The sequence below is a fragment of the Neodiprion pinetum genome, chromosome 4, assembly GCF_021155775.2.
Source record: "Neodiprion pinetum isolate iyNeoPine1 chromosome 4, iyNeoPine1.2, whole genome shotgun sequence".
NCBI classification, from domain to species: domain Eukaryota; kingdom Metazoa; phylum Arthropoda; class Insecta; order Hymenoptera; family Diprionidae; genus Neodiprion; species Neodiprion pinetum.
In genome coordinates, this window is record NC_060235.2 from 13,697,258 (window position 1) to 13,724,724 (window position 27,467).

A 27,467-nucleotide genomic window follows, 5' to 3' on the forward strand; every position below is an offset into this window, starting at 1 on the left:
GAGAGTTCCGAAATCGGGACATAGGAGGTCCTAGAGACGTTCCCGCGACTTTTCTGGGACCAATCCCTAGACGTCACAATCGTATTTGTGAGCTCCCTGCGACGTTCAATGGACGTCCCGTTGCTGTGTGGGTCTGAAGCTATACCTCGTTCGCAGTTTATTGTTCTATAATTATTATTCATATATAACGTATTATAAAAATGCCTTACGACAAGTTAAAACTGAAAAATATCTTGCTGCAAAGTGACTGCCAAATAATCGATGGCAATGGACATATATTACCGCCGTCAAGTCTCGTATATCGTCGTATTGCTAACCGTATGGCTTTCGGTGGTTCACATATCGAACCACATCACGTTTACACAGTCATAAATGACGATCGTAACAGGTTCAGGCAGCTTATAGGAACAACATATAAGATAAATTCAAAGGGGAGCAAAGCTACTGATATTAGCGATTGTTCTTTCAGAACAGTACCTGCAGATGTAAGTCATAACGCATCGGAAAGCGTTCTCGCTAAAAAAATTAATCTGGTTTTATCTCCAAAGAACTGGCAGGACATGGTCCTGAAAAAAAAAATTTCTTCGGGTAGCGTATACTGGAAATTCCAAGAAGAGTGGGTCGACATTCTAGCTGAAAAAATATGCCAGCAACATAAATCAATCGATTGCGTATTCGCGTTTAAAAATAATATGACGACTCCTACCGCCAATGCGACGAACTATTCAACTTTCGTTGGTTATTGCACCGAGTGCAAAGCCCAAATAAGCGGTTCGTTAGAAAAAGCACCGAAGATAGACGTTGACGTAAATTTTTCGTGCAGGATCGATGGCATCCGGCCTGATCAGCACACAGGTATTAAGATACGACAATTGAAGGAAAAACGCCGGGAAAAAATCGTTAAGCAAATGATCGATCAAAAAAAAATGCTACCGTCATTAGGCGAGAGATGGCGAGCCGTTCAAAAGATTTTGGAGGAAAAAACCCGCCGATAATCCCGAAAGGTGACGTTCTACGTAAAGCAAACGAATAACAGTTACTTAAGATGTACTGGTTGGAGTTTGCATTTGCTCCATTGAACTTGCTACGCGAGTCCCAATTTGGAGATCATGCGGGTTTTATTCACAGTATCGGTCTGCTAAAATTCCACTGCATCTATTGGACACCGGAGCAGGAAAAAATATATATCGCTCGGTTGAAAAAAGATCCAAGCGCCATTTTCACGATCGATGGTACCGGAAGTATTCATAAACGTGATCACAAAAATGACCCGCACGTTTTCGTTTACCAATGCATGGTAGTCACTAATGAGGGCAGTGTACCGGTATTCTAAATGGTGACCGGTGACCAACGGTCGTTTCAAATTGCGAACTTTCTTCGGGTTATTTTGGCGAAAGGTGTCCCGCGCCCTCCTATCGTCGTGTGCGATTTCGGACGCGCTTTAGTGAACGCTGTCGCGGAAATCTTAGGTAGCTACAGTAGTTTGGGCGATGACTTACAAACATGCTATACAGCTGTTATGCACACCCATACTAAGATGCCGACTGCATATATAAGATTGGATGTAAGTCACGTATCCGCCATGGTAGCACGATGGAATTGTCTGAAATCGACAATCAATGCAGGGCAACAATTGTACCAACGCTGTATTGCGCAGGCCTACCAAATGAGTGATTTCAAAGAGTTGGCTTACTTTCTTGAATCGGTCTTGATAGTATGTCTCAGCGAATTTTTCGGTAAAAGAAAAGATGGGTTGCCATTGCAACCGGAAATTCACGTGCAAGTTCTTGACCAAGCTATTGAAGGAGTTGATTTGACTGCGCTTAAGGACGACGGAGAACTCAGGATAACAGACGAATATAACGAAGATGACGTTTCAGAGGACACTACCAGCTCAAATTGGAAAGAGTGGGCTGATGAACTGTACGATTCTCCTGATGTCATTGCAAAAACATGCGTAGGAGGAAATCGACCCAACGCATGCTTTAATCGCGCTTTCGCTCTTCGTCTGACGGAGCAGTTGTTGCCATTTATTCTACTGTGGACCAGTGTAATGCGACCGCATTTCGGAATCGGTTCAACCATAGCAATGTCCTCGTCGGTCGAAGCAGAGTTCTGTGATCTTAAGCACCGTTCATTCGTTACCAAACTTCCGATGCGGATTGATTTATTCGTGCGGCAACATCTAGACCATCTCGACGGCAAAGTAAAATCGGCCTCAAACTCAAGTGATGTAGCGATACTCGACTCAGTCTCTGTCCCCTCTAACAAAGGTGATCTGCCGATAACCAATCAATCTAAAGGCTCCGAGCTTTCTCTAAGAAACGTTAGCGTAGAGTCTAGCAACAACAAATCGGTACTGGGATCTGCTGCTCTGAACACGGTTTCATGAATGGAACTGTCCCTGAAGAGATCACAGAAACTTCATTGAACGAGCAAGATGCACATTGTTTCGATACTCAGGCTTCACAAACGATTGCTAATGGCAAAGGCCTACAACTGATAGGCAGTCCTAAAGACAGCGTAAAGACGAACATCAGCGACAACATCAACCCACATTAATACGAGAATCAGATTTCTCGGATGATTTCTGATAACGAAAATCTACAGATACAAGTAACTAATAACTCACAGAAGACCAAGAGATCAACAAACTATGAGTCTGATAGTTTCACCCGGAACAATCCATCCGTAGATCCGTTCATAGGTAAATGTATTCGATCGAGCACTCCTGATGAATGTGACAATTGGAATACATGTGAGGACTGACGCGGAAAAGCCGCAAAAGAACAGCAGATAGTTTCAGAACCAGAAGAATCTCGGAATAAGGTAGAAGCTGAGCAGAAAACACATCCGCTTAAGAGGACAGCCGAGTCTATTAAAAGTCCGGTTGAAAAAAGACGTAAACCCACGATGCTCGATGAATGCCCGGGATGAAAATATATCAAAAATGTAAAGTTCGGTAAGCTTCCGTTATTTAAAAATGGTAATTCTTGTCCACCTGTAAATATGGGACAATATTTGCTGAACGTGAGGAATACTTGTGCGTTCGATTCGATATTTCAAGTGGTTTTAGGCGCGATCGCTTCGAATAAACAGTACTTCGAAAAACTCGAAGAGACCCTTAATAGCACAATACAGTTGGCTCAGAACTTAATTCAAAATAAGCGACAACTCACGACGACAAGTTACAAAGAAAGAGCAAATATACTTTCTAAATTGTCACTTTTCAATATTGTACAATTTACGAGAACGACGAAACGCCTAAATGCAACATGCAATGTTGCATACTTAGCGCAATATCTATTTGTGAATGTGCCAAGTCATGAGACAAGAGTTTCCTGCCAATGCGGTGTAACGAGGCGTTTCAGAGTTCCCGTCACAACGGCACACAACCGTTATTATTTCTAGTTTACGCGTCCTCGGCAGGGTGCTCCAACCGAACTCGATACAAAATAGGCAATAACTACTTTTAACTAATTCTTTCTTTGTAAATTCTGTATTTCGCGCTTCGGCGCACGCTAATAAAGTATTTGGACGACAACAATCCCGACCACCGAGGTACGGATAGCTATCGTTTCCAGCTCTCGACGACTTCGCCTACAGACGGTCTAATCAGACTATACTGGCTACCTTGGTGCACTTCTCTTGCTACTGGGATAGCATCCACCCGAACCTTCCGTATCGCCTCGACTGCCGGTGAACAGGGAGATAAAAATCCTCCCAACGGCCGAGGGCACCGCTCCTCAGGGAGGAACCAGCCGCCCGCTCTATCGGATGCCGTAAGGATGGCGTGAAGGGCAGACCGTAGCCTGCCATCTTCTGACTTACCGGCCTGGTGCCGGACCGACCCCAAACCACTACGTCCAGATTGATGAAGCCATCGTTCCGAGGATCGACGCAGCCTTCCTGTCGTCAAGAACTAATTGTGTGGGTCGTGGTCCACGGTTTAGTCAACCGTCTGACTGCACGACCTCGGGTATAGGCAGTCGGCTACTGCCTGTACAAAAACCGGTGGAAGTGAACAGTGAGGCATCACTCGCCACTCGATAATTCTGACCGAGAGGCACCCTGTGTATGCCTCTGTCAAAGAAGTCCCCGATGATAGGCAACCTGGACAGTAAACTGAAGCAGCTATTAAATCGTACGAGTTGGTGTCAATGACGAAATCGCGAGCAGCACATTACGCCACATCTAGCGGTAATCTTCGAAAACGCATGACCACGCCGTAACCAATATTCGCTACAGAGGGATGGCCTATTTGCGGTGGGGGTCAACCAACCAATCAAAGAGAAGAAGAATCACCTCACGACAACCGCGAGATCAGCGAGCCGAACTCCGACCTCCTTCTATTCTACGCTTGACCTGCTGGGTGACATCAACGAATTTCTACATCCTCCCGATTCAAACTATCGATACTTCTTCCTTTATCGTTATCGTTTCTATCGTTCCTATCGTCTTTTATCCCGCTACCGTTTCATTATTATTATCGTTTTGTTCTGCCGATAGATTCTTTCCGTAAATTCAAGTTCCTTCCTTCCTTCCTATTTTCTTTTGGTCATTATAAGTTTTATTTAAATTGAGCTCAGTGTTGTGTGCCTGAGATCATCTAGTAAGGTAAGGCTTCTGCCTCTGTATTGTATCGTTACGAAGTTGCTCATAATTTCTATTCTTTCTTATGGTATTTATCGGTTTTACGTGAATCATGGTCCACGGATTAGAGTTGCAATAAGCCGCCGTGTGACTGCATGATTTCGGTAATTAATATCGTATTTATCGTTTCTTGGTTGCATCGTGCGATGCCAGTTTTATGTGAATCATGGTCCACGGATTAGAGTTGCAGTAAGCCGCCATGTGACTGAATGATTTCAGTAATTAATTATTTTCGTGTCTGAGCGACCTCGCAACTGCCGAATAATTAATTCTTTTGTATTTATAACTTTTCTGATTATTTGTGAATTCTATTAGCCTGCTTCTGTATTTTCTATCGTATTTTCAGCCCTATTGGCGTTACGTTTCATTTCATACTTTTTTGTGATAGTAGTATGCCTTATATTTCATTTCTGTTATTGCTTATTATATTTTGATTTATTTTTGTGCCTATTTTATCGTATATCGAGTTCCTTGGAGTATAACCGAGCGTAGAATCAGCCTCCAAATATTACCGCACCCTTTTTCTATTGCTATTGGCGATTTTATATTATTTTTGCCTGTTATTCTTTTCTCCGTACCTTGTTGAGTCAAGTTCTGCGTATTATTCTTGATTCTTTTGTACTGCGGTGTATTTAGTGTATTTCTTTATTTTATGAACTCTCTGAATTTCTCACTCTCTTATAATTTTGTATTTTGTATTCTCTCAAAAGTTATGTTTAGGAATTCATTATTTAATTCCTCAGGTCCGTAATCTCTCTTTATAATAAAAAAGTTTCAAACAAATGAACGTAGAAAAAGATTATAATAACAATAGTAAAAAAAAGATTATAATAACAATAGTACACGCATGAAGTTGGCGGTGGGGTGAGATCCCGAAAACAAAACAAAAAGCATCTAGCAAACCCTTTGACAGCTGTCATCGGCTGTTTATGACAGTCTTTGACAAATATCTTTATAGGTATCTGTTTCTGACGCGCAAAAAATGAACATGCAAACGAAAATTATCAAGATGATTCCCGACGGGAATTGTCTTTTTCGCGCGTTGGCGTATTATGTATACTGCACTCTAGATCGACACGCAGAGGTGAGACTGAGTATCGTTTCAAATATAGTGGATAATTGGTCTACATTTGCGGGTCTTATTACAGATAATGAGTCAAACGGTGCTGTGATTAGGTGACCTGGTGATTACAAATCACATACGAATAAAAATGGAATATACGGGGGAGAAGCAGAATTAGCTGCAGCTGCGGACATTTTTAAGATATGTTTAATCGTGTATCGCGAAGAACAAATTCATCCACACCGGATCGGATCACAAAATGAAACACAATTCTCGCTACTCTTCACCGGCGACGGAGACAGTGGACACTTTGATGTCTTGCAGAACCAAAATAAAATTCAGATAGTGAGTAATAAGTACGAAAAGTAAAAATCAAATAATAGAAAATCTAAATATGTCACCAAACAGTCAAAAGGACAGCCAGGATTTACGATGAAACTGGAAAAAGGAGAAGTTTCAAGCAGCAGACAAGGCGATGAAGATGGTGGATGGTCGGAAATATTACAAAAGAAAGAGGAAAATAAAATCGTAAGAGCGAAAAACCAAATAAGCCATAGAATAATATCCATCAAATATTCGTATGACCAGGTAAGAGGACGACCAGGATCGATGTTGGCCACAAGAGAAGGAGGTGTTTTGCGGAATGAACAGCAACGCAAATATAGAGAAGAAAATAATATAAAGAAGGTGTTTTTTGAGAATAACGGGCTGTTGAAATCTCCCTCTCTTGCTCCCTACCGTCGATCGCGCTCACGCATGGCTGGCCAGTACTGCGTTCCCAAAACTATCATCTCGGCGCTCGACGCGCGCCGGGCCTAGAGCTGGGACCACGGAGCCAGCTCTCCCGCCTCGCCACGTTTCGCTTCCGCTCTCTCGCATACTGTAACCTGTTGCTATCGCATCACGCTTTAACAAAATCTGCTAATATCTCTCTAATCTCTCGCAATATCGTGCTGATATCTTACTAATAATTTATATTATGTAATTAATTGCTTGATTCTGTTTATAGTTTCGAAATATCTCACTTCTCTGTGCTTCAGTGGTCAGATTATCGCACCGCATGTGCTTAACCTTAACCTTAACCTGCAATCCAGCATGCTTCGCTTAATCTCGCTTGCTTATCAAATCAAATTAAACATAAACTGTGATAAAATAAACAATTCACTGTGATTAAATAATTTAAGTAGTTATAAATAAACAGAGGTTGTTCTATTCAGCTAAAATTAAGCTACCCTAATTTCCAGCATTTTAATTTATCTTTTTTCTGCTACATCAGCCCTTATCATTTTACATTTTTTGGTCCTTCGAGCCGGATAGTGGTAGCTTAACTTAATTAAACTTAAAAACTAACTCGAAATCAGTGACTCTTGGTGCGCGATTCAACGTTGACGCATTGCTGAGTATCCGGAAGTGATACTGCGTTGACGGAAAGGGTAACTTGGGACACTAGTGCGAAAATTACCCTGCGAAAAGCGCGTGTGTGATTCCCAGTGGGGTTTAACCTCTCCAAGATCACCATTCAAGGTCATCGCCAATCAACCTCGCCTACTGCTAGCTGCTCAAGAGGACTGCCAACACTCTGTCAGTTCTTTCCAATTACTTTTGGCAATTGTCGCTAAACTTTACTTTTTCGCCCATTTATTCTTCCTCGATAGCTTTCAGAGTTTTTCCACGATGTCCGCCAAGTACTTCATGGCTCAGGAGTGCCACATGACCTACCTCTCCATCCTCCACAACGAGGTCGACTCCGGAGACATCTCTACCTGCACGATCTTCGACGCGGAGATTAAGCTCGAAGCGCTAGAGGCCACCTGGAACAAGATCGTCGATGCGCACGACAAGCTCATCGGTTGCAAAGACATTGATGTTTCTCACGCCTACTTTAAAGAAGGCAGATACACTATGGCGCTTCAGCGCTACACCTTGATAAAATCCGCTCTCAAAAAGCGCGCCAACGAGCTTGAACCTCGCTTAGCACCACTCTCGCCTCACAATGTCACCATGCTAGACAACGCTCATCATCATCGTCCACAACTGCCCACGATTCAGCGTCCAAGATTCAACGGAGAGCTCTTGGAGTGGCAGTCCTTCAAGAACAAGTTCATGTCAGTTGTCAGCAAGGACGGCATCACCGAAATCGACAAGATGCACTACTTGCTACAGAGCGTACATGGAACAGCGTATTCTCTCATCGCCAATGTGGATATCACCGCCACCGCATTTGCAGACGCCTGGCAAGCGTTGACCACGCGCTATGAGAACAAACGCGTCCTTATCACTGCACAACTGAACAAACTGTTTAACATCCCCAAGATGGCTTCGCGATCTGCCCAGGAAGTCAATACTCTAATTAACACTACAAACGAAGTGCTGAACTCCTTGAAGTCACTCGGATCGCCCGTCGATCAATGGGATCACCTGCTCGTTCACTTTCTTACTCACAAACTCGATCCTCAGACGCGTGAAGACTGGCAGCTGACGCTTGGATCTGCCGCTGATTATCCAACGCTGGAGAGACTCAAAGCCTTCCTCATTGGTCGCGCTCGAGCCCTTGAAACTCTGGAAGACAAACCTCCAGCCAAGCAGAACCCCAAGTCGAACTCCAAGGCCAACAAGAAGTCCCCGAGTGGTAATAAAGGCACGCCAGGCACAAAAGCATCTACTGCGCATGTCCACATGGTCAGTGCGTCGCCACAAAATACCTGCTCGACGCCGCACGCGCCTACAGTACAGACTCCCGCTACACAAGCGAAACCTCAGAGTCCCTGCTCCTGCTGTGGTGCACCGCACTTTATCGTCTCGTGCCCGTCGTTCCACAATTTGACACCAAATGAGCGTCATCAGCAAGCCCTCTCCAAGAATCTGTGCCTGAACTGTCTCGGATTACACGCACTGGAAAACTGCCGTAGCAAGAAACGCTGTCGCCATTGTCAAGCTGCGCATCATTCAATGCTGCATGACTCTCAGCATCTCAACACAATGAGAGCTCGAGCAGATGCAACTGCGCTCTCACAAACGTCAACTACGCCTCAAACAAGTCAGACTATGTCAGCATGACTATCTGACGCCCACAACGCCAACTCTCAACTCACTCTCTCGCCATCGTCATCGCCTATCGCCGCAACGCTTCTATCAACGCAACAATCTCGCTCTGCGTGCAACGCAGCTACTTCACCTAGGCCAATGGTGCTGCTAGCTACTGCCCAAGCTCTTCTCATCTCGCCTACTCGACTTGCACATCCAGTACGAATGCTGATTGACCCAGGCTCAGAACTCACGCTTATCGCCCAACAGCTTACTCTCCTGCTCGGTCTCATGCCCTCTGATTCTCGCATTCCAATCATTGGAGTCGGAAGCGTGCCGTCAGGATCAACAAAGGGTACTGTTGAAATATCTCTACGCTCTACGCACTCTGACGACCAGGTCAATCTCCAAGCGCACGTACTGCCATCTCTCACTGTCGAGCTGCCTCCAGTCACTATCTCCAGTCAATCCTGGCCTCACATCGCCGATTTGGATCTTGCTGATCCAAAACACCTATCACCAGGTCGAATTGACATACTCGTCGGAGCAGACTCGTATGGCCTGATAATCAAGCCTGGAGTAAGAGCTGGACAACCAGGCAGCCTATTGCGATTCAGACAATCTTCGGATGGGCTGTTCTTGGACCTATTACTCAATCGCCTCACTCATCGCCTGCGCATCAACATCATCTTATCTCCAATTCACATCTACACGAGCTCGTAACAAGATTTTGGGAGGTCGAGGAAGTTCCATCGACTCACGAGGAATCTCTCAGCGCTGAAGAAGCTGAGTGCGAGGCTCACTTCATCGCAACGCACTCTCGCGACAGCTCAGGTCGCTACATCGTGCGTTTGCCATTCAAGTCAAATGCTCCGCCTCTTGGACACTCGAAAGGCATCGCACAACGCTCGCTAGCTCGACTACTAAATCGCCTATCGCATCAACCTGAACTTCATCGACTGTACCAAGACTTCCTCAACGAGTACGAGTCTATGGGTCACATGGAGAAAGTCCAGCCTCAAAACACCTCCACGGACGGATATTACTTGCCTCATCACGGCGTAATGCGCAATAATAAGATCCGAGTAGTGTTCAACGGCTCCTCCAAGACCACTTCAGGTTACACGGTCAACGACCTGCTGCACACTGGTCCTAAAACCCAGAATGACATCTTTGACGTGCTGCTCTACGTCAGACGTCATCACTACATCTTCACAACAGACGTTGTGAAAATGTTTCGCCAAATCTCGGTGCATCAAGACGATCGCAAGTATCAACGCATCCTCTGGGTCGACGACAACTCTCGAATCCAGGAGTATGAGCTCACGACAGTTACCTACGGTACCAAGCCTCCTCCGTACCTCTCAGGCCGCGCGCTGCAGCAATTGCTGCTCGACGAAGGTCACCTGTTCCCTCTCGCAAAGGAACCCTTCGAACAAGGCAGCTACGTTGATGATGTTACTGGCGGTGCTGATGATCTCGACTCGCTAAACGCCATCGCTACTCAAGTTGAAGAGATGTGCCTACGGGGATGCTTCCCACTGTCAAAGTGGAAAAGTAATCACCCTGACTTCTTTAAACTTCGCTCATCTCCATCATCCTGCTCCGAGACTCATGAATTCAGTGAGTCATCCTCCAAGATACTGGGTCTCACCTGGCAATGCGCTCCAGATCTGCTCAAGTTCACCGATCAGTCGGTACAAAGACCAGCCATCACCAAACGCACAATCCTGTCTGAGACAGCTCAATTGTTTGACCCTCTAGGGTTAATATCACCAGTCGTAGTTCGTGCTAAGGTGCTGATGCAAGATCTCTGGCAAGAAAAGGTCGGATGGGACGATCAACTCACTCCGCAGATTATTCATCGCTGGATGACATTCCGCCAGGAACTCTCTCAGCTCTCGCAACTAGCAATCCCTCGCTGGCTGCAACTTCGCTCTGACGACACGGAAGTCGAAATCCACGGCTTCTCGGACGCATCACTATTTGCAATGGCAGCTGTTGTCTACGTCAAAGTCTCAACTCCTGGGGAATCATCAAAGGTGACTCTGGTCTGCTCCAAGACACGAGTTGCGCCCCTGAATCGCCTAACAATACCACGATTGGAGCTTTCAGCTGCACTGCTCTTATCAAAACTCATCAAGCGAGTTCAATCGACTCTCCAACTCAATCATGCTCATGTTACCTTGTGGACAGACTCCTCAGTATCCCTCGCTTGGATCAACAGTGACGCAATGCGTTGGAAGGAGTTCGTGAAGAACCGGGTTCAAGCCATCCAGACAACTACACCTGATGCCACGTGGAAGTTTGTCTCAGGGAAGCACAACCCTGCAGACTGCGCCTCTCGAGGCCTGACACCCTCGCAACTTATCACACACAACCTCTGGTGGTCAGGACCCAACTGGCTCACTGAATCACCACGCCTCTGGCCTTCGTTCGCCGCTCCGACTGATCAACCAGCTGATGACGAAGTTCGACCAAGTGCTGTACTCACCACCACTGCTCCAAAACTACCGTTTGAAACTTTATTCGACAAAGACATCAGTCTCACGAAGCTTCTACGCATCACAGCTACAATTCAACGCGCAGCAGCATGTTTCAAGCGAACACCAGCATCAAACCTCACAGCATCACCGCTGAACCCAGCTGATCTGCAATTCGCGCTTACGTTCTGGATCAGAGCTACGCAGCAAGTTCACTTTGCCAGCGAAATTCGTGCAATTTCCCAAGGCAAAGCACTCGCAAAATCGCACCCGCTCACCAGACTCACCGCCTGGATCGATCAAACCGGTCTGTTACGAGTTGGTGGACGCCTGCAAAATGCTCAGCTGGAAGAAGATGCCAAAAATTCTCCAATTCTACCCCGAGAATCGAGAATCACTACGCTCTGCATCTCCAACGCACACACTCGCACCATGCACGGTGGTACGCAGCTCACACTCAACTACGTACGCCGATACTGCTGGATACTTGGTGGTCGCTCTCCTATCAAGCGTCACATTCATCACTGCGTCACCTGCGTTAGGATACGCGGAATACGCGCTCAACAACGCATGGGACAACTTCCAGCTAGACGTGTCACACCATCACTTGTCTTCGAACACACCGGAGTCGACTACGCAGGCCCAGTGTCTCTCAAGTTCTTCCATGGGCGTGGCACGCGCTCATACAAAGCGTGGATCGCAGTGTTCGTGTGTTTTTCAACATCTGCTGTTCACTTGGAGCTTGTCACCGATTACACCGCCCACGGTTTCCTGAAAGCCTTCAGACGCTTCACTGCACGACGCGGCATCTGCAAGACGCTCACCAGTGACTGCAGAACCAACTTCCAAGGCGCCTACGTCATCCTGAAACGACTGCTTGCTGGTTCCACCAAAGAATCAAAGCATTTGCAGCAACTCATCGCTAATGACGGCACCAAATGGAAGTTTAATCCACCAGGAGCTCCTCACATGGGTGGCAAATGGGAAGCTGCCGTGAAATCCATCAAACATCACCTCACTCGCACCAACTCAGACAAAATCCTCACATACGAGGACTACTCTACGCTACTGACTCAGGTTGAAGCAGTGCTGAATTCTCGACCCCTTAGTGCTCTGTCCGAAGATCCAGACGATCTCATCGCCCTTGCGCCTGGACACTTCATCCGAGGAGCAGCTCTCACCACGATACCTGAGCCATCACTTCTCGACACGCCTCACAACCGACTATCAAGGCTGGAAGAAATTCAACAAAGGTTCCAACTGTTCTGGTCTCACTGGTCAGACGCCTGCCTGAAATCTCACCAGACCATCTCCAAGTGGAACACCACATTCCACGACATCAACGTCGGATCGCTCGTCTTACTCTCGGACGAACGCTATCCACCGTCAAAATGGCCGTTGGGACGCGTCACGCACATTCACCCAGGCAAAGATGACCTGACAGGCGTCGTCACCATCGAGACTGCTACATCGACGTACACGAGACCTATACACAAGTTGGTACTCCTTCCGATCCCGAGGCACAAGGAAGATCTTCAAGATGTCGCTCCAGCTTCATCTCAACTACTTCTCCAACGAGCGGAGAAGGGGGGAGAATGTTGAAATCTCCCTCTCTTGCTCCCTACCGTCGATCGCGCTCACGCATGGCTGGCCAGTACTGCGTTCCCAAAACTATCATCTCGGCGCTCGACGCGCGCCGGGCCTAGAGCTGGGACCACGGAGCCAGCTCTCCCGCCTCGCCACGTTTCGCTTCCGCTCTCTCGCATACTGTAACCTGTTGCTATCGCATCACGCTTTAACAAAATCTGCTAATATCTCTCTAATCTCTCGCAATATCGTGCTGATATCTTACTAATAATTTATATTATGTAATTAATTGCTTGATTCTGTTTATAGTTTCGAAATATCTCACTTCTCTGTGCTTCAGTGGTCAGATTATCGCACCGCATGTGCTTAACCTTAACCTTAACCTGCAATCCAGCATGCTTCGCTTAATCTCGCTTGCTTATCAAATCAAATTAAACATAAACTGTGATAAAATAAACAATTCACTGTGATTAAATAATTTAAGTAGTTATAAATAAACAGAGGTTGTTCTATTCAGCTAAAATTAAGCTACCCTAATTTCCAGCATTTTAATTTATCTTTTTTCTGCTACATCAGCCCTTATCATTTTACACGGGCAGAGCGGTAGCAAAAATAATTCAGAAAGTCAAGGAGATAGATCGATATCAATAGAGAAGGAACACCAATTTTCAACCAACGAATGGAAGCTTCGATTGATGAAAAAAAGAAAAGTAAGCACAGAAGGAATTGAAGTGGACAGCAAGTGCAGACTTGTCATCAAATCAACATGAAGGAATTCGCCTGTCTACTAGACAATGCGTAAGGAAATAGTGAGGCGCGTAGCGCCGAGATGGGGTTGGCGCGCGAAGCGCGCAGGGGCGAAACCCCTAGTCATTATAAATTAATTATCGATTCTATCGTTTATGAATAATTCTACCGAAAGTTATCTAGTCGATCGTTTACTCTACCGATTTTGTAAATTGTCAATGATTGTCAATCTCTCGTACTGGTTATAATCTATGGTAAATTCGTCGTATTATCTACCGAGCTATCGTTACCTACCAGGAAAGTTCTCTCGTTTCTAATTGACAGAATAATAATTTTCGTAGCGTCATTTGCAACTTGGGTAAGATCACGTCGCCCAGTGACGTGTAGTTCAAGTGAATTCTTGCATTATATCGCTTCTCCCGACTTACGTTTATTTTTCTCTGTTATTCACCGTCTCTCGTTTCAAAGCTACCGTTCAATTCTATTCTACCGAGATCTTTGTGAACAACGATTGCTCATTTTATTAACTACCGCTGTCAATACCATTTCATTTGCCTGTCTCAACCATGTAACATTCCCGATAATATATGATCGATTGACCTGTTCATTTTTCCTGACTTGAGTTCATTCTTTATTTCATTATTTTCTTTAATTCTGTAATTATTGTTAGCTGCCTTGAATACGGCCACTCCACCAGTTCGTGAGAGTAACTGAGCCTAGCCAGCCATACTACGGGTTCTCTATTTATTTTTCTTACGGTTTCGTGTTATTTTTATCGATTCGTATTATTGTTTGAAAATTGACGCTAACGCGTCTGGCGCCCAACATAATTGATTTTGTTATAGTTTAATATTCTGAATAAGTGGAGAATCGCGCCAAAGTGTCAACGGTAAGTCCTCCTTTGAGGGTAACAGAATTTAGCGTTACAGCGGATATCGCTTGGACACCCAACACATCATGCTCAGCATCAACGTTGATGTATTATTGTATGAGGGGTTCAATTTCATGCAAAAGGCAATAGACGAGGGGCACTCAACAAAAAGATCGTGTCGGAAGTGTCATAGCGCCATTGAGGATGAAATAAAATATGGACCACACGTAATTATTGATACTACAGTTTTAACAGATGCTACTTACAGGGCCAGGAATGACGGTCTTCGCCACACTCTTGAATCCATCGCTAAAACTGTTGAGTTGAGGATATAATCTATCGACTAGCCGGTCTCGTGCACTATATTCCGAGTCACTACATGGCCTACGTAAAATCGGGTATGTATTGGTACGAGTACGATGATATACGTGCTACGCATGTAAATGTTAAGTCGAGCAAAGAAGTGAAGACCCATCTAGTGGTGTACATGTACGCAGGCAATAAGCATTAAGCAGACACCGCAATCATTACAACATTTTTCTTAAAAGTCTACACTATCTCTAAACGAATTTCAATCTCTTCAGAGAAAAGCACGATCGGAAAATTCGAATCTTGGAAGTGTAAGGTCTCTGGTTCATATCTCGATGTAGTGTTTTTTTTTTGATTTTTTCAATCCCTACATCATGCACAAGTAATATAGAGTGAAATTATCTGAATCAATAGGTACTTCTTCCTCATTCCTCACAAGAAAGATTTTTATTCTCATCACCACTCACACGAAAACCGTGAATCATCAGCCAGAAATCTTAATTTTTCGTTTCTAAAAGATACTATTCAAAAACAATAAAAAATTACGGTTTTCGATGCAAATATCACGATTTTTCAAGTGGGTGATGATAAAAATAAGAAGTTTTGCGTTTTCCATAAGATATAAGTGTAAAGAAGTTATTAATTCATATAATTGTTCTACATTTTGCATGCGAATGATGTAGGGATTGGAATAAAGTGGAAACAAATCTATAGCAAGACTTAAGGCGCAGACCCCGCACTTACGGGAGTCAAATTATTCAAAGTCGATTTTCTCAAGAACGGCTGAAGATTGGTTTTACTTATAATGTTCTTGTCGTGACCTTAACATTTAATGAAAAAAATCATAGCATTGTATTACTGGTGGGCTGACACCTTATGTGTTCTACATTGTGAGTAACATAAAAACAGAAAAGAACAATAAAATCCGAAAAATAAAAGAAGGCGAATTTTTTTTTTTTTTTTCAAGTCAAAAAAGTATTAAATAGAATCAAATCTGTTTTATCTTACAAAGAAATTTTTCATTCTAGTTACCACTCACACGAAAATCGTAATTCATCAACTGGAAATCGTAATTTTCTGTTTATAAAAGCTGAAATATAACAAAAAAAAAAAATTAAGGTTTTTGATGCAGAAATCGCGATTTTTCAGGTGGGCGATGATAAAAATAAAAAGTTTTGCGTTTTCGTAAAATATAAGTATAAACAAATGATTAATTCTTATAATTTTGATACATTTTGCATGGGAATGATGTAGGGAACAGAAAAAGTGAAAAGACTATAGTAAGATTGGAAGCGCGCAACCCGCGCTTACGTGACTCAAATTATTCGATGTCGATTTTCTCAAAAACGGCTGAAAATTAGTTTGACCCATAATGTCCTTGTCGTAACCTTAACATTTTGTGAGGATACATTATAGCAGTGACTTTCTGCTGGGGTGACACCTTGTGTGGTAAACCACGTGAGTAACATAAAAACATGAAAAAAAAGAAAAAAATACAAAAAAGTAGATAAAAATTGAAAAAAACGAAAAAAAATTTCTAAATATTAAATGGAACCAAATCTTACCACGTCCTCGTCGTTGGTTCTGGGTAATGCAGAGTAAGTATATGAACTTGCAAACAAGTTGTCCACAAAAACATACAAAATGTACATTATACAGGTGTAAATCGTCATGGGAAACTTTGAGCGAGTCTAGAAATCGTGCTCAAACACCAGTAACTCGCTGTCGTATAGCTGGTGGATAGTTCAGAAAAGGCTGAAGGCCAAATGCTATTCAGTATTTCGTGAGATGACTGAGCTGTCGGTTGAAATGTCGAGAGACCAGAACTCACACCGAAGTATCAGCATCTCACTGTCATATTCGCCGTGTCCAAGTGAGCAAAAAGAGGGATTGATGATTTGCGATCAGGGTGGTGAGTTTTGCTACTCACCACTTTTGAAAAAACAACGCTTTATTATTATATCTTTTTTTGTCACATTCTATCCCGACTTTTCCATTTGTAAGGAATTCATAGCATGCCAGCTTTCTTTTGTTATTTCAAAAAAATAATTCAAACCCTCGTCTATCGATGCGAGCGTATGCTAATGGAAGTCCAATGAGTACAAGAATTGACCAGAAGCGATATGACTTCGCTAGTTGCACTTAGGAAATACGACCGGTATTGATAAACGATTATTATTGGAAGATTTTTGGAAGCCGGAACTATTCTCGCTGATTATGCAAAAATGGGGCTCCCCACAAATTTCAATGCCAAATTTTTTTTTTTTTGGTATGGACGCCTTTATTATGTCACCGTTAATAATATTCAACCGGTGGAAGCTGATATTTTTAATTATTTTCATAAAATATGGGGTTTTGAAGTTTGACGAACCGCGCGATAATTTCGGGAAGTTCTAAACGGTTTGACGCCAAAAAACGGATTTGTCAAAAAAGCCTTCCTGAACATGATGCTGAAGAAATACCCCCTCCCCCTTAACCCCCTTCCCCCCCCCCCCCCATGGCCCCCATAAAAGCTCGTCCCCAAAAAATTCTTAATCTCGTATTAATCAAGCTTGTAATCACAGAGGCTGATATTTTGAATTATATCCATAAGTATAATATATAATTTAATTATTTCCGTATATTTTATTATTTAATTATTAATTATTTAATTATTTAATTATAAATTATTAAGGAGGAGCGCAGTGGCTTAGTGGGTGAGGCTCGGGGTTCGCACGCAGCGGGTTTTGGTTCGATCCCCCCACGGCCGACACCAATACAATTTTATTCTATGTGTTAATCTGCAATCCACGTAGTTCGGAGTTCCACAGTATCAATCCATGTCCCACACCTCTCTGCGATGAGTGAGTGGTCGGGGTTTGGCTCGGGTAATCTCTCGCAAGGCGGTTCTTATCGCGCGATGATGGTCCCTCGGCTGATCTTTGACTTACCCACGGTATCGCAGGGGAGGAGGTATACCGACCGAGGCACCCCTGGAAGTCCATGCTTGGATTTACTCGCACTGACGCTAGAGGGGGGATTAGGTAGGCAACCGACCCGTATCGGTGGTTGGTTTTTCTGCGAGTTTTCCCAACCACTCTTCGGCGAATGCGATATGGGGAAAAAAGAGTGCATAGCGGCTGTAGACGTGGAGCACAGGAGGAAAGTTCGGGGAGTAAAAGGAAGCAGAAGCAAGCATGAAAGGTAGTGGATCTAAGATAAAAAATGGATGCCCGTCTAAAAACCCAAGCAGGTACAGACGTTGAATTCGAACTTTTTTAACTATTAATTATTTAATTATTAATTATTATTATTTATATATTGATTATTTAACTATTTGATGTAAAACTTGATTATTTACATTACATTCAGGAATGCATATTTTATGAATCTCACCACTTTTTACCTTCAGTTTAGGCGTTGACATGCACAATAATACCCTATTTTATCGCATGTTTCGTCAAATTTCAAGACCCCATAACTTATAGAAATAATTAAAAATATCAGCCTCCGCCGACTGAATATCACTCATGGTGATAAAATGAAGGCGTTCATACGAAAAAAAAATGCCCTGCCAAAATTGGCGTAGAGCCCACCTTCTGCATATTTAACATGTTAATGATATTTAACAACTCGCTGGAGCTCAAAACTCGGATATTTGTATCAGCATGACACCGTTTCGTTAATATTACGTTTTCAATAATTGTTTATAATTACTGGGAGAAGGCTAAGGACCGGAACTGTGCTCGGGATTGCGTACGGGCACCACTCTTAATATTTAGGACCTTGTTACAACCCAGAACTTGGATTGTTGCATCAGCATCTCACAGTTTTGGTCATTTTACGTTTTCAATTGTTGTTTATAATTATTGAGAGAAATCTACGGACCGTAACTCTTCCCGACATTGTGTATGGTCACTCCTACTAATATTTAGGACCTCGTTAAAATCCAGAACTCAGGTTTCTGTATCAGCATCTCACAGTTTTGGTCATTTTACGTTTTCAATTGTTGTTTATAATTATTGAGAGAAATCCACCGACCGGAACTCTTCCCGACATTGTGTATGGTAACTCCTACTAATATTTAGGACCTCGTTAAAATCCAGAACTCGGATTGTTGTGTCAGCATCTCACAGTTTTGTTAGTTTTAAGTTTTCAATAATCGTTTGTAATTATTGAGAAAAAGCTACAAACCGTAACTCTTCTAGAGATAGTGTATGGTCATCACTACTAATATTTAGAACCTCGGTGACGCCCAGAACTCTGATTTTTGCATTGACATCTCACAGTTTTGTTCATTTCACGTTTTCAATAATTGTTCAGAATTATTGAGAGAAAGCTAAAAACCGCAACTCTTCTCAAGATTGTGTATGGTCACTACTACCAATATTTTTTTTTATAGCTTTATTGCATTAAACAATTACAGGGTTGTTTTTAGCAAGGGGGTAACAAAGTGTAAAATTTACAAAATAAAAACAGTATTTAAAATTAAATTAGCGTTGTAGAACAATATATAAAATCGTGTCTTGATTAGAATTTCAGATAAATTATAAATATAAGTATAAGTACAAAAATATAAGTAGTCATTCAGTCAAACAATTACATTTAAACAATTTAAACAAGTTAGAGATGCAGAGCCCAGGCTCTAAGATTTAGTGACTTGGTGACTTAGTTGACAATTGCATAGAGAGTTTTTGCGTCAGATGATGAGAATAATGCTGGTATTTGTTCACTGCTGCACAGTGAATTTTGCAGATATTGATTCCTGAAGCCCACGTAGTAGGGGCAGGTGATCAGTAAGTGCTCGACTGTATCCGGCTCTTTTAGATTACATAATTGACATGCAGAGTTCCGAGCAAATTTTGTCATAAGGTTGTCTGTGATTAAAAAGCAGTTATGTTTGTTTGAAAGTCTCAGTTGGGCTATCAGTCGCTTGCTGCTGAGCGAAATCTTCATTAGGAGATATCTGACTGGGACCCGAGGTTCTGCATGAGGCAGGGAGAATTCGAGTGACTTGGAGTTTCTTGCTGCGCTTAAGTCGTTGCTATGAAGGATACTTTGATACCGATTCAGAGTGGACTCCATCTCAGATTCCCAGAGGTTGGGATCGATCGAATCAATTAGATCTGACGCGTCACATTCCATTAAAAAAGCTCTTATCTGTGTGGCCCAGTTATGCGGTGAGGCGGTCGTGGTGTTTTTAGCCAGGTTGAGGAGGCGCAGGAGGCAGATTTTGTGCAAGCAGTTGTCATCCGCCCTAAGAGTTTTGATCAACCATCTCCATATACTGGTCATGGCCTTCAGAGCCATAGGATCGAGTCCGAACTCCAAACGTACTGCCCAGTCTGGGGTGTTCCTGGGTAGTTTGAACAGTTTCTTGAAAAAGAAAGTTTGAGCAGCTTCCAGGGAGTTTCTATACCAGAGACCCCAGGCTGGGATAGCGTATAAAAATACCGTCGAGACCATACTGTCAAATATCTTGTTGTACGCGTTCCAAGAGACGCACTTTGCTTTAGCCAGTAAGGCCAAGGACGCTCCTGAAGCACTTTTTGCTTTATTAGTAGCAGACTGTAGTGCTGCCAGACCTCTGGTAGAGGTGGACACCTCGACACCTAGGTAGGTATAACTATTGACCAAGTCCAGGCAAGTGTGTTTGTAGGTCCTATACCGAGTAGGGCATTCTCGTATTCTACCAGCTGCTTTGAACACGAGAATTTTTGTTTTTGACTTGTTGACTGTTAGCTGGTTCAGGTCACAGTACTCTTCGAGGGCACGCAGCTTGCGTAGAAGATCCATATGCGAACGGGCGAAGATTACGGTGTCGTCGGCGTACAGCAGCAAAAGAATGTCGACTACTCCATTGATGTCCAAGCCATGAAGACCTTTAGATCGGAAAAACTGCTCAAAATCGTGCAAGTATAGTAGGAACAGGTCTGGACTTAAAGATTCGCCTTGTAGGACGCCTTCAGTAACATCAAAGACTTCCGTGAGACCTTCCTTGGTTCTAACCTGCATGGTCGCTTGGTCATATAGAGATTTCATTGTGTTGATAAACTTGCTACTGACCTTTAGATCAAGTAGTTTCTGCCACAGACGCCCATGGGGTACCGAGTCGAATGCCCTTTGAAAGTCAACAAAAATACCGTATATTTCTCTGCCATCGTTGTGTCGAAACTGTAATTGAATGGCACTGAGGAGTGTGAAAATGGCATCTGTGCAGCTGCGCCCTTTTCTGAAGCCCATTTGAGAGTCCGGCAGGACCTTTTCCTTATCCATCCATAGAACTAATCTTGGCACCTTTTTTATGCAGCATTGACAACCATATCTTTGCCCAATTTTTTGGTACACGCTCTTCATTGAGCACTCTGTTGAATAGAACTATTAGCAAGTTTGTATGCTGTGCCGTTAGAGTTTGGAATAGTTCATTGGTTAGTAAGTCGGGGCCGGCAGCTTTGCCGGGTTTCAGAGATTTAAGAACCGAGTTGAGCTCCGGAAACCAAATTTCAGCATCAAGGATGTCGTTTGTGATGCTTGCAGAAATAGAAGGCGTTACAACTCTTGGCTTGGAGATCGCAGCATAAAACTTGTTCCAGCTGTCGATTGAGATGTCAGGGGAAGAGCTGTGCTTGAAGCTGAATTTTCTAACTGCGGCCCAGAAGTCTGTTGGAGCCGTGACGTTGGCAAAAGCCGATTTTATACTGTCAATGTGAGCTTTTTTCTTAGCTTTGCATATTTCCCGGTACTTATTTTTACAAAGAGTGGCATCCTGTTTGAGTATATTATTGCTTCGATCGTTTTTAAGTTTTTTTAATGCTTTTCTTAGCTCGCTTTTTGCTACCTTACAGCTTGAGTCAAACCACGGGTTGCGAGTAGTCCAGCTATTTCCGTCGAAACCTAGAGTTTTCACCAGGTTAGCTTTTTCAGCAGCAATGTACATGTGGCAATGCAGGAGCGACTGTAAGTTGTCAGTTGCTAGGGTTTCCGTGTCAGCTGGAATCAAGAGATTAGACAGTTGTTCAAGGTAAGGATCGGCAGCGTTATTCGTCCATTTAATCTTGGAAAATTGTGGTTTTTTCGGGTTATCATTTTTAACTGGCGGAGTATAGGTTTCCAGCGAGATACTGAGACATACTGGATAATGGTCGGACATGGACGGCTCCATTTGAACTACCAGATCGTTTACAAGGCGCAGAGACGGTATGTCAATCCAAATTAAGTCAATGATTGATGAGCCAAGGTTTTCGTACGTCGGTTGAGCTGGAGAATCACTGACTGTCCTCCCATTCAAAAGTACAAAGTCGTTGTCAACCATGAATTCCGTGATCATCCGACCCCTTTCACAGGTAAAATTATCAGTAGTGCGAAAAATGTCGTATAATTGGCTTCCGGTGAAGAGATCAGCTGGCCATGGATTCAGGGTGCCGACTTTAGCGTTTATGTCACCGCCTATAATAAACAAGTCGTATGTGCGCTGAGTTTTGATGTCGTCGATGATGCTCTGAAAAATATCGAGTAAGTAACGGAGGTCGAGACATTTGCGGAAGTATACTGACCCAATAACAGCTACGGATGATCCAAGTTGAATTTCAGTGAAGATCCACCAAGGGGAAGCTTCGATTAACGAGGAATTATATTGTGTATTAACTGCCGTTATTAGACCGCCGCTTGCTCTACCTACTGCATGTTCTCTCAACGCCTCGGACCAAAAGATGTTGTATTTATTCAGATAAACAGGTGTGTACGTATGGGTTATCCAAGTTTCACAAGCTGCGATGATGTCGGAATCTCCAATTATTGAGCTTGGCTCAAGGTTCGAGAAGCCATGAAGGTTCCAAAATGTGATTTTGACTGTGGATGTTCCCACGGGTGTGCTAATTACTTTTTTGACTTTGATTCTGTCCACTCCATGCTGCCCGAAAGCAAGCTGGAGTTCTTTGATTGAGGCATCATCTTGTTTGTTTCCGGGTTCCAGGAGTAGACAAGATCGTCCACCAGAATTTTATTCCCTTTTCTTACGGGTTTTTTACTTTCGCTTCTTAGTTGTTTAGCGAGCGTTCTGACATTCCAGTCTATTTCTCGCTCCCTGGCTGTTCTGTCTGGCTCAATAAAAATGTTAGTACCGGTCAATTTAATTTTTTTGTTCTTGAGTATTAGATTTTTTATATTTATATCAAATAGGTCGACTATAAGCCTCTTGGTGAATTCCGTTATTTCAATTCTAAGGATATTGACCCCAAAATTGGAATTCAAGAACGTTTTGACCTCCTCCGTGTGATTGTTTGTGGATAGAGTGAGGCCTACTATCGAGATTTTAGTCTTCTTATTTTCCTTTTCAAGAAAATCAATTCTATTACTGAGTTGCGAGATTCTGTCACGTTCCTCTTTTGAGAGTGGAGAAACTTTTAAGTTGTTAAGTTCATCTTTCTTCACTGTGCTGTCTTCCAGAGCTTTAACTCGTTTAGTTAGATCGATCTTGGTTCCCTGTAAGTCGGTTTTTAATTCTGCTAGGTTTCGCTGTATATTCTCAAAGGCTGTTGCGTCGTCTTCGAACTTTTTGTTCAGTTTATCGGTGAGCACCTTGAGCTTAGTTTCCTGGTCAGACCTGAGGCCTCTCAATTCCTCCAGTATTTTATCCATCGCTGAATCACTGTTATCAATTGGGTCCAGGTAGTCTTCTAACTCCGCATAATCTGTCTTCTTAAAAGTCTTCGAAGGCTGTTTCGGCTCTTCTGTGGGAGATTGACCGGAACTGTGTCTTTTCCTCTTGGTTTCGATAAAGTTGGTTATTGGAGTGCAGGTGTTGGCAGCTTCTGCAAGGAGTTGCTGGGTGGATAGTCGCCCTTTTCTTGACGGGGCCGCAGGTGTGACACCGGCTATAGAGTTGTTGTGATTCAAAACGAGGCGGGGTTTGGCTAGCAGTGGCGCCACAGGTGCGGGGTCAGAATTTGACCGTGAGATGTCGCCTGTATTCATTTACGGAGTCAGGAAACGTAAACAATCATAAACACGCCAGCTGAGCACACACCGTGTTATCAGGAAAAACAGAATTTTATATGCTAAACTCGAAAGGATTTAAAGATTTGTATCTGCAGACTTTGATCACTTGTTTCTACACAGAATATGCACGTTTTTATAATTTTTTACACAGAATTTATTAACTAGCAAGATTAAATATGATAGAGCGACACAAGACACGTCTGTTCACTATAGATGCTCAGTGGCGCCCCCACTACTACCAATATTCAGAACCTCGCTAAAGCCTCAAACTCCTACTTTTGCTTTAGCATCTCACGGTTGCGTTGGTATCACATTTACACTAATTGTTTATAACGATTGTGGGAGGGCTTGAGACCCCAACGCTTCATTCTTGTCTTCACTTTCAACACTCATACAGAATTAAACCTATTATGTCGACCGATCCCTCAGACACTCCAAAATGACATTTAAAATCGTATTACATGGGTTTTGTGCTTATAATTCATTTTCTGCGGAGTTTAAGCTACAGAACTATTCTTAAAACTTGTCTGTACAGTAGAACTCTCCAGATTCTCACTTCTCTATACTCAAATATTCGAAATACGATGAGATGCTGACATGTGTTTTGCGAAGTTGGCATCCCATTTCTTGAAACACGATTTAAATCGCTAAATCGGCGGAACTATTGTTAAAACCTATCAGGAAGTGTAGAACTATAGTGGATGCAAGTAAATATGAAGCTCATATATCAGATTCTAACATTTGAGATGCTAGGTTCACATACACATCAATTCGCTTGATTTCGCCGCTAATAAAATTATACACGTTGAAAGTGGCAATGTAGTTTAGTTGAAGGGGATGGGAACATTAGAATGACAAAATTTCACATTTTCTTTAGTGCATTCTCATGAAGCTCAGATCTTTCTTTGATCGCTTCCCAACGATGAGACCAAATACCTGTCCCTGTATGGTGAGCCACATTCGTCACCAGGTTATCATGGCTATCGCTGTAAACAACGCGAATGTTTTTTTCGTGAGGCTCATCAGTTTTGTGTGGAAAAAATTTAATTTTTACGAGTGTCACAATGAAAATGAGTCCGAAGGTTACTCAAGAAGAGAGAGGTTTTATTGGTGATTAGAAGGATCAAAATAGAAACAGAACAGTATTTGCCACTACCAGAGAAGAGCTAATAAACAAAAGATAAGAAAGACAGTAGGCTGAAGATCTACTTGCCGATGCTGAAGTACTGCTATCTTGCCCATTATTGCGGATTGGTGGTGCGTCAAAAAAAAAAAAAACGATATTTTCATGCAATAAAGCAGTCAGGAAACTGTAAATGCGTTTTTTTCGAAACCAAGTTTTTGAAAACAGTAAACATGATAATTTGATAATTATTTGATCAATTCACTTGATATTTGGACGGCATATGCTTCATTCCTTTCTCTTGGAAATGAGTTGACCAGACTTCTGATATTTTTTTTCTCACTTTTTTAACTCGAATAAACGTGCAAAGAAGTGATGAATTGTTGCTTTTTTTTGTTTATTCGGGCGCCATTTTTAAAAATTTTAGAAAATCAATAATGTGTTCAATGAAAATTCTGGTTTCATATCTTGACTTTTAAATGACATTTGGATTTTTTGTTTCAAACCAGCCGCTTATCCAGAAGGCTATCCACCGCCAAAAAAAGGCTTTTTCAGGAGTGCCATTTTAAATGTTTCCGATAAAACAATTTGCATATACATATATTTAAATATATGTACATGCATGAAAAAATGTAATTTTATAAATGCAATAGAATCACAACAACAACAAAATATCGGCGTTTCTTTCGGTTTCCAATATATCCATCCGGCTTAATACGACAGGCAGTCCGTGTACCCAAAGCGATTGCGTAATAAAGAATGGGATTGAACAATATACATTCACTGTAAAGAATTTGGTGACACACGGTACACAATTGACAATAGTAAGAGTAATAATTTTACTGTAAAGTGGCGAGGTAAAGCAATTAGTTTTGATTAAAATAGTACCAACACACCTGTAAAGCTTCCGCCTCGTCTCTCCGTTCGTCTTCAGTGTTCATAGTGACAAATCTAAGAACTAGCAAATTCAGAGAGGCAGCAACAATGGCCAAACCGAACAGAATGAAGATCAGAGCGAACATCACGTATTCTGGCTTGTTGTCCAACGCATTGTCCTTCTGGAGGGCAACCATATCGCCGAAACCAATTGTCGTCAGCGTAATGAAGCAGTAGTAAACTGAATCGAAATACGACCATCCTTCATATCTTGAGAAGACTGCGGCACCCCCAGCAATCGTGAGACTGGAGAGTGTCGTAACAACACATATCAGATTCATTTCTGATGCCTGAAACTCAAAAGTTCTTCCGTTACATTCCGTTATAATTATTAATAATTATGTGTTCTAAACAGTACTTTATACCCAGGTAGCCAGTTAACGCCAAGATGACATACAAATTATTTACCTCCCCGAAAAACATACTGCGTCCGTTTGTATCACAGTCACATTATGCTGTGAAATTGATCGTACAGCTGTATTATTGCGTGAATTTTACGTAACAGTAGTGCATTACTAATTTTGAAACATACCTGAGATATGCTTTTTTTATAGTATTATACGTCACTGTTGAGGTATACTACAATGAGCGATATACAAAATTGTCGTGACAAACGATTCCCTTTGTGCATTTCACAAGTTTAATGTAGTTGTCAAATAATATAGATATTACACTATTATGTATCTATTGGCCACTGTGACATTTGGACTGATCATATTAACACGTGGTAGACATTCGATGTGTCTGTGATCTTGCACGTAATAAGTACGTGAAGACATTTAAGCCTTTGAAACTAATATCTGGTCCTACGAGTTTTGAGCCAGATGATTGTTAAGGATTGGTCCAAGTATTTCATCAATTATATTCTCGTTCAATCACTTGTATATCCTTGCAATTGAGAAGACGTTTCACGCTTTGTATAACAACTGACGAAAACTCGTTGAGCCGTTCGCCTGTACTTTGAAACATGACAAGACCTAATGGAATACCCACGATAGCGTAGCACATCGTAAACAATTTACCACCTATGGTATTTGGTGTAGAGTGTCCGTATCCTGTAACAGACAAAAAAAAATTATGAGTATAAGAAAAAAAACAATTCATGTGCCTGCATCCGTTTAAATTTCAGGGGGTTGTACCCTCAGAAAATGGTGGAAGATAGCAGACTATTTATTATACTTTTGTCTTGCCTTTCCAAGACATTTTTCTAGATACACTAGATCGTCTAGTTTTAATTTGCATTTTAGTGATGTTACTTTCAATTTTCGTTATGCTCGATCTTTGAAATAAAAGATCAAACCTTTTCAATATAAAAAAGAAATTTCTCAGTAAAGGTTGGCGTGGTGTTACTGAAGTGCCATCTGAATTTCATCAATCTCCGTCGACTTTTTCAATTGATCGAGAAGCTTGTCACAGTTTATACGAGCGATATTTCAGATTAACAAGAAGATAATAAAGGGGACAGAAATTGAGAGAGATGGTTGAATCTGGTACGGCTATACGCGCACGCAACGAGGATTCTGCTTTAATCTATCGATGCAATGTGATACTTGATTCGCTGTATGAGATCAACAATTAGTCACTGTTATGTGTGCTTTACGCTTACCAAACTGTATTTCATTTTCGTGCAAATCACCTATTAGTTACCAATAAACATATTATATGAACAATACGCCAGTAAGCAAGAGTTCCTAA

General features: G+C 42.4%; 4 protein-coding genes across 4 annotated transcripts in view; 2 read left to right on the top strand and 2 right to left on the bottom strand.

The window, feature by feature from the left end:
* Positions 1-7,390: 7,390 nt before the first annotated feature.
* On the top strand, positions 7,391-8,773 carry LOC138190848 (uncharacterized). Its single transcript, XM_069135374.1, has one exon. The coding sequence runs from the start codon at positions 7,391-7,393 to the stop codon at positions 8,771-8,773; it is 1,383 nt and encodes a 460-aa protein (XP_068991475.1).
* A 126-nt stretch (positions 8,774-8,899) lies between these two features.
* On the top strand, positions 8,900-12,825 carry LOC138190849 (uncharacterized). The gene is made up of 2 exons (XM_069135375.1): positions 8,900-9,319; positions 9,478-12,825. The coding sequence occupies exons 1-2, from the start codon at positions 8,900-8,902 to the stop codon at positions 12,823-12,825; spliced, it is 3,768 nt and encodes a 1,255-aa protein (XP_068991476.1).
* A 6,559-nt stretch (positions 12,826-19,384) lies between these two features.
* On the bottom strand, positions 19,385-20,959 carry LOC138190850 (uncharacterized). The gene has a single exon (XM_069135376.1). It carries the CDS (start codon positions 20,957-20,959, stop codon positions 19,385-19,387), a length of 1,575 nt encoding a protein of 524 aa, XP_068991477.1.
* Positions 20,960-24,586: 3,627 nt separating this feature from the next.
* The window catches only part of LOC124217262 (two pore potassium channel protein sup-9-like), a 61,216-nt gene continuing 58,335 nt past the window's right edge, over positions 24,587-27,467 (bottom strand). Inside the window, 3 exon segments of the mRNA XM_069135378.1 lie at positions 24,587-24,655; positions 25,733-26,062; positions 26,652-26,827. Coding sequence (XP_068991479.1) covers positions 24,587-24,655; positions 25,733-26,062; positions 26,652-26,827 — 575 coding nt within the window.

Coding starts and splice junctions, on each gene's coding strand:
- LOC138190848 (XM_069135374.1), top strand. CDS start 7,391: ATGTCCGCCAAGTACTTCATGGCTCAGGAGTGCCACATGACCTACCTC.
- LOC138190849 (XM_069135375.1), top strand. CDS start 8,900: ATGGTGCTGCTAGCTACTGCCCAAGCTCTTCTCATCTCGCCTACTCGA. Junction 9,320..9,477: donor GCCTGATAATCAAGCCTGGA/GTAAGAGCTGGA, acceptor AGATTTTGGGAG/GTCGAGGAAGTTCCATCGAC.
- LOC138190850 (XM_069135376.1), bottom strand. CDS start 20,959: ATGGGCTTCAGAAAAGGGCGCAGCTGCACAGATGCCATTTTCACACTC.